The 11,048-nt window shown below is 33.4% G+C and overlaps 1 protein-coding gene across 3 annotated transcripts; it reads right to left on the reverse strand.

Annotated features, from left to right (window-relative positions):
• Positions 1-5,599: 5,599 nt before the first annotated feature.
• LOC111996068 (formin-like protein 17) lies at positions 5,600-10,815 on the reverse strand (the record flags this gene model as incomplete). 3 transcript variants are annotated; one of them, XM_065766823.1, is given in 7 exon segments in its annotated part: positions 5,600-5,947; positions 6,062-6,419; positions 7,266-7,332; positions 7,425-7,493; positions 9,009-9,125; positions 9,215-9,286; positions 10,721-10,815. In XM_065766823.1, coding segments are annotated over 6 exon segments (599 nt in total), but the record flags the coding sequence as incomplete, so codon positions are not given.
• Between the last annotated feature and the right edge of the window lie 233 nt (positions 10,816-11,048).

Here is an 11,048-nt window from a genome sequence, read left to right on the forward strand (position 1 = left end):
CATTTAACTTCTTCGAAAATGTAGGTATGAAGGCTACCAGGAACTATGAATAAGACCCCCTTATCCCATATTTTTGAAAGCTTAACTTTGATGATGCAACCATCAACAATGAGAAAGCTTGTATATATAGTAGCAGTTGCCAGAGACCATAAAGTAGAAGTCATTTTTGTATGGACTCACTGAACTTGAGAAGATCAAGATATCGAGTTAGCGGAATCCATATCTAATAGCTTATCTAGCAGTGGAGAAGCAGTATGCTTGGGATATAAATTTGTAATATGTGAAGGAGATGCACTGAATGTAATCTTACCACTCCAAAATTCCTTGTCTTTCCTCATTCGGCTACCCTACAATAAACATTGCAGCTAAAACTAAATTAATTTTGAACTCCTTTGTTGATTGGACTATTAATCATAAATATAGAGAACGTATCATTAATCATAATGTAGCCAAATGGGCTTTTTTGTGTAATCTTGAGAGTAATATCCCCATCCGGGCCATCCCCCCATTAGTGTCTGAAAGATTCATCTCATGTGTAATCTTTTTGTTTTTTTTTTTAAATGAAAGTTTTATTCATTAAATTAATTAATTAATTTAAAAAAATAAACTAAACATTCAATTAATTTAAAAAACTAAACTAAACATAATAATTGTGGGGCCAGAAAATCAGGTAGCCTTGGCCCACTCCAAGCCAGGCCCAGATGGCCCACGCCAAGGACGCATGATGAGTACTCCGAGGATGACCCTGTCCTCGAGCGTCCGAGACCTCGGAAGAACACGAGGACCACCCTACCAAAGGACTCCTGGAATATCCGAGGAGGAAAGGGCCCAGTGCCACGCGTTGGCAACAAAAGTACGAAGAAGGGGCAAGCCCTGGGCGAACTGTCACCTCGGCATTGAATACGCTCACCTAACCTTTCTGGCCGCATTAATGGGGATGTAACCCCTTGACAGGGCAACATCGATCAGGGCGAGCCACCTGAGCACGGATATGACCTCTGATGGGACCGACAGTCAGAAGGGAGGCCAATAGATGATCAACAGGAGGAGGAAGAGAGAGATATCTAAGAAAGGGGAACAAAGTGTAAAAGGGGGGGAGAAAAAAGAAAAGGAAGAGGGAAAGAAAGAACCTCCTCAGCCATGGGCCGAGGAGCATCCCCCAGTTGTAAACTGTTCTTAGCATTTTTCAATAAAGGGAAAGTAGTTCATGCTTCATGCACGCCGGCAAGCGCCTAAACTTTTGATCCACTCTCTACAACTTCATTGTTCTGGGTTCGTTGGGCCTTTAACCCATATCCTTTGGGCTGAGGCTACAAAAACAGACCCTACAATAATAATAATAATAATATTATTATTATTATTATTATATGGTTTTTTTTTTTTAAACCTTAAAGGAGAAAAGTGTTTTTTTTTTTTTTTTTTTTTTTAAATTTGAGGTAGAGTGTCATTTCCCAAAATCTTAAAGGAATTGGAGTATAATTGACCTATTTTCTTATTTATATTTTGACCCAAAAAAAAATTCCATAAGATTTTCTAACTCATAGTGCAAATAAGAGTCATGCATCTTTGGCTAACACATTAATAAATTTTCCCTTAAAAAAAAAAAACACATTATTAAATTATTGATGCTTGAAAGCCTGAAATGACATTTATTGTAAATAAGTTTAATTTTGGTATTTGATTTATTGATGACATTAAAAGATGTCTAAAGCATGAAATTACAATGAACACCTATTACGGATTTTGCCCTGGAAGGCCCTCCAGGAGATGGTGGTTGTTCTTGAAAAGGTCTTAGCCCAGGAGCAGGTGGTGATGGTAGTGGGTACTCCACTAGTGGCAATGGCTTCTCCTCTAGTTTTGCAAAGTTGAAAGGTCGGCCTTTCCTATGTTGTATAGTGACGGCTCCACACAAATCTTCCCCATTTCCTGCACAACTTACACCTGACTGTTGTATCGAAGTAATTAGCACAATGTATTCATATCTTTAAAAAAAAAAAAAAAAAAGTAGTTTAAGTGGTACTTGGTATTAGCCCAAATTAATCTCAGACAAATTTTTTGTAAAAACAGAATTTTGATCATGTAAGTATAACTTTTTATCAAAAACTGAACATAGATTATCAAATAAATTAAAATAATAATAATTTTTTTAAAAAATATCTTAAAACCCAAAACTTACCTTCATATCAAGTAGCACTAAATCTACACTAATAAGTTCATTCTTTGACTTGATATTAAAAACATCCTATAACTCTTAGTTACTTTGATATTTCAATCATCTTTTTTAGTATTGATTTCATTCAAGAGGTCGAAACAAAGCATCAAATCAATACCAACATCAAACACTCTAAAATGTCTATGTAAATTAATATCATGCATCAAATTAGTATCAACACTTTATACCTTAGCTTACTTACCAAAAAAGACAAAAAAAATATTTAACACCCTAACTTATACCACTCGAGTATTATCTTTAATTTAAAATTGCATAAATATCAAAATTGTCTAAAATTAATTGACCTGAAAATGGTTGATGGATATATAACTAATATAAAAGGAGTTTGCATAAAGTATATGTAACTAATATATCTTGTTTTTACTATGTATGTGTGACAATCTTCAATCTTTAAGTATGTGCGAATTATGATTAAAATTTCACTAATGTATGTGCTTTAATCCTCAAGCAATCACCACAACATATTTACATAAAAAAAAGCCTCAAAATACAAATTAAAAACTATCCAAATTAATAAGCATTAAAAAATAACTAAAATTGTGAGTTCCAGTTAGCTCAATTAGTAAAGTCTTTGATGGTTGTATAAGAGATTCGAGGTTCGATCCCCACCTACACAAAAAAAAAAAAAAAAAAAAATATGGTTGTATAAGAGATTCGAGGTTCGATCCCCACCTACACAAAAAAAAAAAAAAAAAAAAACTGATTGATGTCTTAGTCTCATGATAAAGAGCTATCATTAAGAGCGGATGTCATAGGTTGAAACTCTCTAAAAAAAACTAAAATTGAAAGAGAAATCACTACTACATGTGAAAAAGCCCAAATTTTAATAATTAAAAAAACCCAAAAAACATTTGGAAGCAGAGTTCACCAAAGAAAGATTCACATGGAAATTGAACTGGTGGATGTAGAAGATTAAATTTAAGACATAGTATTGGGTCGTCAAATATATAGTGTATGATCATGATATACCACACGTGTTCAATAATAGAATCGAATTAGATACCACCGCACACCCTTGGTGCGATGGTCACTCCATAAGTATAAGTGCTTGTAAGGTGTGGGGGGCAAGGGTTGGGATTCAAATCTCTAAGAGGGAGCTTCACACACATATACACTTAGATTAGACTAGAGTAGAATTCTATCTTGTATCAAAAAAAAAAAAAAAAATCAAATTAGATTAAAATTGAAGGACAATATATCAAAATTGTAAACGGTTAAGAGTTGAGTAAAAAGTTAAAGGCAATTAAAGTAGAAAAATGAACTAAATTGAAGTGATTTTAAGATACATATTTGGTAATGGAGTTATTGACAAATTTATATTGCTCAATTTACTTATATCCTCCTTTTTAAAAAAAAAAAAAACTTTTTAAGTATTTAGTGAGATTAATATTGACAAAACGAAAAATAGACACAAAGAGTGTTATCTTAGCTATATATGCATGTAATTCTAACACTTCTTCTCATTTATGGGCACAACATCTGAACACACTCATTTATCACAAATGGAACTAATGTAACAAAATGAATTTAATTATAGTATTTTTTAAGGAAAAAATTTAGCTAGTTTCAAACCGGTTTTGAGCTATCTTCATCCAATCCACTAAATGACAATTGAAGAGACCATCTACTTGTAGTTTTAGTCATGACATTATTAATGAGCCATATAAATGGTTTAAATAATACACATAGATAGTTTTATAAATCGTCACGTAACATGTTGTAAGAGATTCATATCCTAATAATAATTTTTTTTAATCCACCATTATCATTCTTCATAGACATTAATGCCATTTCCTAAAACCCTAATAAAGGAGGTTTATTTTGCTAATTAGTCAAATCTATATTATCAAATATCCACTAATAGATGGAAGGCTCATGATAAGTATAACAAGTAACATGCAAGCCTATGAAAAACTATCAAATATCCACTAATAGATGGAAGGCTCATGATAACAAGTAACATGCAATCCTATGAAAAACCGATAATCTAAAATATTGAAGCTTAGGCACCTGCGGTCTATTCGCAACAGCCAATAATGGCCCCAGAATTAAAGTAAACCCCATTGAAGTTCATGATGTATTACAACTACAAGATAAAAAAGTAGCATTATGTCTGATAAAAAAAAAAAAAAAAAAGTAGCATTATGAGAGCGTGATACTTTTTATCTTGTCCAAAGATTAGTGCTCTATCATTTTGGTTGTCTCAATGTCCTTGCACCATATAATCCAATTTTAGCACCCGATAAATTCTTATCTTGAACAATTAGTAATAAGAATCCTTTGACTTCTTATTACTTAGTTGCTTTTATGTCTTTATATTTTATCATTTATAATGACTCTTTGTCATTATATTTTAACTCAATTCCCAAAATTATAATTAACAATTTTATAAAGATTTTTTATTTTGATAATTCAAGTGAAGAGGGGAATTTGAACTCTAATTCTCCTTATAAAAATATATTTTTATAAATATATTTTTTAAAATCAAACTGCGTCACTTAAAGTAGCATTATGTCTGATAAAAAAAAAAAAAAGTAGCATTATGAGAGCGTGATACTTTTTATCTTGTCCAAAGATTAGTGCTCTATCATTTTGGTTGTCTCAATGTCCTTGCACCATATAATCCAATTTTAGCACCCGATAAATTCTTATCTTGAACAATTAGTAATAAGAATCCTTTGACTTCTTATTACTTAGTTGCTTTTATGTCTTTATATTTTATCATTTATAATGACTCTTTGTCATTATATTTTAACTCAATTCCCAAAATTATAATTAACAATTTTATAAAGATTTTTTATTTTGATAATTCAAGTGAAGAGGGGAATTTGAACTCTAATTCTCCTTATAAAAATATATTTTTATAAATATATTTTTTAAAATCAAACTGCGTCACTGAGCTTTGCTTAACCACCATGCTAAAACTTCAATAATTTCCTCTCATACGTTCATACAAAGTTGTTATCATCAGGAGCTAACGGATTCAGACCAAAACAATGTTTTATGAGCATTCCATCTTAAAATTTCACAACATATGAATATTCCAACCTTTCAACGCACCCCACAGCCCTCCAAAAAAATAAATCAACCAAAATATTGCAGCATTTCTTGCCCCTCAGCCCTATTCAAGTCGTGGCTCAGCCTGTGTTATAACTTATATTGACGACACATACACACAAAAATAATTTAGGTAGTTACAACAATGGAGGAAAATCTGGACATTTATATGTTGAAAAATCTCTCTTGCCAACACATTACATGTAACATTAGGAAGGTAACCACCGATTCTATTCATGCGAAAAATGGGACATGATGGTGTAGCCCAAACAAGCTACTGCTTGTACCACAAACATCAGATGCAAAAAATTCTCAAGCAAAGCTCCAAAGGCTTGCCAAAAAAATATATTCAATAGAAAAAGAGGCAAAACTCCCAGGAGAGACAACAAATGCCTTCGACTAGATCATTGCTGCCTAAATACATTAGCTACGACTTGAAATAATAAAAATTATGTACATCAATACAATCGACGTAAAACATACAGGAGGATAGGGTGTGGAAATCTAAATACAGTGCTCAGAAGTCAGAACAAAATTTGAAGGGAGAGAAACTTTCCCTGTCCCAAAAACTATTGACTACAACTACGATGTAAAACATATTATACAGGTTGCCCAGCAAAGACAGGATCATACAAACTCCACCATCTCTGTCAGCCCCTATAAGAATAATATCATCATAGCTATGAATAATGAAAAGCAAAGAGTCATTACGCAAATATTAATTAATTCAAACAAAAGTAGGACAGTGACCAAACATAGGAGACAGCTTACCTCTCAGTGAACAAATTCAACATCGCAGTCTGCAGCATATTGCATCGACCTCATATATATCTTGGATACATATTCTTATCGCAATCTGAACTATTATATGCTCAACATTGTTTTTCCTTATTGAACTGGAGCATTTATTGATTCTACACTAGAGGGGCAGTATTTAATTTACGTACTTATCATTTAACATTCCCAGTGTGTATTGGAGTTTGTAAATGCCGTTTGGACTCCTTACGTGAAGCGTCCATCTTTAATTTTTCACTTTCTGCTGCTTTCTTTGTTTCAAGCTCAAGCTGCCTGCAGTTTTCTACATGGGCTTGGTTGAACATTCTCACAAAGTTGCGCAGAGTTGAAATAACTGCAGATGTGTTTCAGAAATGTAATAAGGTAGCAGAAACTACACTGAAAAGAGCTGTGCATGTGAAACCGTCCAAGTAGACTTCAAGATTAGAAAACTACAAAGTACAAAACCTAATAAATACCAACACATATTATCTTTAATGATTCAGAAAAGGCATACACCTGGTCACTACAGTGACAATGTGTAGATTTAGATTGGGGACAACATGATATATCATCATAATGAATGTGATTAGTAAAGGAATCAGATGCAGCTTCCAATCTGATGACAAACTTAGAAATAGACAGATAACTAACAAAACCAAGATTTCAGAAATTACAAAAACATAATACGAGATTTCAGAACAAAACATCAGATATGGTAATGGTTTTTGAGCTCATACTTCAGGTGAACCATCAGTTGATTCAAATTTCATCACAAAACTCATAAGCAGCAAATTCTGAGTATATACCAATACCATATATGAAATCATAAATAAATCACAAGCCAAGATTTCCATTTGACCCTAGGGTAATTGTTAGAAGTATGTGGTTAGATGATTAATTTTACCATATTCCAATAGTTTAAGCTTTTGGGATAATCGGTAATTTAACATGGTATCAGAGCGGGAGGTCATAAATTCGATCTTTGTTGCCGCCACTTAACCTCCCATTTAAAACCCCACATGTTGGACCTTACCTATCAAAAGGGAGTTTGAGCCCACGAGTGAGGGAGAGTGTTAGAAATATGCGGTTAAATAATTAAATTTATCATATCCTAATAGCTTAAGTTTTTGGAACAATCACTAATTTAACAGTATTCAAATTTGTAATTGCATTACACAATGATCATAAGTTGTAATACCTTGTTCAAAGGGGCAGCGAGATGGATCTTCTCCAAAATAAATGATCATTGCATCCACATTTCTACCCTGAAAGACATTCCAGATGATAAAGAACATGTATTCATTTTTATGGTTGTAAAAGCATAAACACTCCAACTACTCTTCAAAGCAAGACCTACCACACCAGAATACAATGAAGCCAAAGTCCTCACTTCAGCTTCAGCGGAAAGAAGGAAATCCTTTGAAGTCTGAAATATAAAATGAAACTATAAATCAAAGCCAGAACAATAAACAAGGAGCCACAAATTCTACACCAATAACAAATTAAACACGAAGATACATAAAGCCTAATAAATAAAAACTAAAAGCATGAGGAATCTTTAGCTATAAGAATCACAATTATCATTTCCATGGTAATATTCAAAACTAAAATACTTCACAGTGGTCTTTGATTGTTTTGATATTGTAACAGTATTATCCAGATAAAATTTGGCGCACTTCATATAATCTCACAGTAACTCAATGAAATACAAGATTCACTATCATCCCAAACCCAAACATTTTGTTCTCCTTATGTTTGGCTTATGAACAAGAAACTCTTTAAAGTTTGTCAGACTTTGTTGACTAAAAGGGTGATGGCATCTACAATTTTCCCTCTTCTTTGCTTTTTTATAACAGTATCCGGACATCCAAGCCCCACAAAGACCCTAGAATACAAAATTCACCATCCTAGGTCTAATTCTGTCAATCTTTAAGAAGCCTAATACTAATCTGCTCATCCCAGCACATGCTAGCCCTAACAAATCATCTCTTTCAGCTGAAAAAATAAGCACAATATAAAGTTAAAAGAGGGTGAACAACGACAAGAAGATAACCAACAAGGGGAAGATAACTATCATCCAATAGCACTCCCAGGATTCAAACCAATAAAAATAAAGAAAAATAAATCAAGCACTTATAAAGAGAACACAAGAATTTGCCTGGTTTAGCAAATTGCCTGCATTCAAGGGCAGTTATGAGGAGAAAGTTCCACTAAAAATACTGGGAGATTACAATAGTAGCAGAAAGGCTCTCTCAAAAGTCCCAAAGCCCAAAGATACCCAAAACTCTCTTTCACATGCAACGCCTAGAGAAAATATCCTTTGCACTACTCTTAGTTCCACAGAATGGCTCTAGAATCTGCCACGGCAGGGAACTCTCCCAAGTGAAATGCCAAGAGTTGTGTATCTATATAACTTTATCACAGCTTGCACTGTGTCTCAATACAGGACCTGAAACTGAATATATATGGGCACATAAGCATGTTGGCTAGGCTAATGCCATTATTTCCCTTTCAAAGTACAACACGGCATATTGAGTGCTGCACAAAACAAGACCAGTATTTAAAGTTATATGATCACATGTGGTACCATTAAGGTGGAATCCGTGAATGTTTATTCTTAAATTCAAGCAATACACATCAGCAATTAAGTTGGATATCTCTATGTGTGCGTGAAAGAAAATGAGGGAAAATGTTGAGATGGATAACTAGCAAGTTGAAATATTAAAGAATTCTTGAGAATTTAAAGATAGAACTAGCAACAATGAAGGACTACGTGAAATCTGTCTTTCCCCTTCTATATTACAAGATGAGCAGGTGTTAGCTGAAAGAGTTTATTCATTCACAATAACTACAAGAGAACTGCACCAATGAGAAGTGACGAATGGACAGACATGGATAGATCCTGCTAGTAATGACAAAAAAAGACTAATAGCTTAAATACCTTACGGAAATTTTCGGATACAGGACCATCAATTTCAGAGGTGGACAGTTCCTGTACAACTTTCTCCAATCCTTTGCTTATAGCTTGCATTTCCTCTGCCAAAATTCTCATTTGTATCTGGATGGAAATCACACATTTCAGTCAAGAAGTGCCAACTCTAATAAAAAATTTCTAAAATTGGTTCTCACCATAACAAATAAGAATACCTTTGATGCAGCCTCTAAGCTAGCAAGGTCCTTGGAAAAATCTAGAACTTCAGGCAATTTATCAGCAAGCACCTACAGCTTATCAAGCATAACATAATCATCACCAAGTACCATGCAGGTAAACTTCTCCATGGGCAAGTACTTCAAAAGCTACCCAAAACTTGACATTAAATCATAAATGATCAACATAATAGTTTTATTTATTATAAAAACCATATATTAATGCACAAATTTTTGTAATTAATGACAACAAAACATGCTTCTTATATGTAGATGCATACAAATAATCAGAAAAATCAAAACTTGCGGGCTCATTAGCACAATGGTCCCATCCTTCAATATCATGATTGGGTCAACCAGGTCAGATCATGAGTGAATAGAAAATCTAAATACATAGCTGTTCCAGCTGAAATACTTGGAATAATTCTACCACTTCTACCAGGAGTAGCCTTTTTAGTGCTAGCTGAACGTAAAGTAATGGCTTTTGTGCAACGTCGAAAGGGCCCTGATGTAGTGGGATTGTTCGGATTGTTACACATTTGACTGAACAAGGAGCCTGTGCATCTGAGGTTTCTCATCATTTTAACAAATTTTTTTATTACTAAAAAAAGGTAAGCAGTATACTAAAAACATCATAAACTGAACTATATAAGCTGATAAAACTTAACAGCTCTGTACAATATATGAATCAGCCAGAAAACGTAAATCCATTTTAATGAAAGCCTTCTAAGGATCTACATGACACATCTAGCAAATTAATATGCAGGAATGATAAGTTATTACTAGTGTTAAAAGCTTAAAAAGTGAATTTAATCACTTCACCATTATTCTACTAAAGAACAAAAATTAAAAATTAAATCAAATAAACTATTGCAATAAAAGATATATGGTAAAGGTTTCCTTTTGCCCGGGATAGCAGGAGCTATTTTTTTCCTTTTTTGGTAAACATTTCCTTTTGGAGATAGACATTTTTTTTTAAAAATGGTTAAATGATTAAATTCACCATATCCTAATAGCTTAAACATTTAGGACAAAGGCTATTAATCATGGTATCAAAACAGCTGGTTCTAAGTCCGAACCTTGTCTACCCCCTATCTCCCATTTACAAAGTTAAAACCATATGTTGGACCCACGTGAGGGGAGTGTTAAAATAATAGTTAAATGATTAAATTTACCAATTCCTAATAACTATAACTTTTGGGACAAGTGGTAATTTATCAACACTAATACCAAACCATTAAATCCTTTAATCAATTAACTCTGCCATGAGTCCAATATAAAATGCATGTCCACTCTCTAATCATGAGCACAAGTGTATAAAACAATTGTAAATTAAATTAACAAAGATGTAGTTTGCACATGCATGCACAAGGAACATAACTGAGTTATGAAAATTTCCATTTACACATGATAACCTCACCATATGTTCCAAGAGAAGTTCCAAATCCAATGTGGACAGTCAAGTTTATCATTACAAAGCCCAGAGAAATGAGTACCAACTTGTACCTTACAAAGATAATGCATGAGAGTAGTCTTCTTGTTGTGTGCACGTGTATCTGTAAGTTTAAGAAGGCTATCCAACCTAAACCCAATGGCAGATCCTAGGAAAAAAAAGCAGAGAATAAATCAAGGAGTATCAATGAGCAGGATAACAATGTGATGCTGTTATATGTCTGATCCCACAGCATGAGAAACCTATTGCCTTTTGTTGAAAATGAAAGAGGTGCAAAATCGTGAGCACCATTAAGCATTAGGAAAGTAATTTATCATGCGAAGGATTCTGATCATTTCAAAATAGAAGTAAAAGACAGAATAAACAAGACAAATTAAAGTA

This window comes from Quercus suber, unplaced genomic scaffold (assembly GCF_002906115.3).
Source record: "Quercus suber isolate HL8 unplaced genomic scaffold, Cork oak 2.0 scaffold_749, whole genome shotgun sequence".
In the NCBI taxonomy this organism is placed as follows: domain Eukaryota; kingdom Viridiplantae; phylum Streptophyta; class Magnoliopsida; order Fagales; family Fagaceae; genus Quercus; species Quercus suber.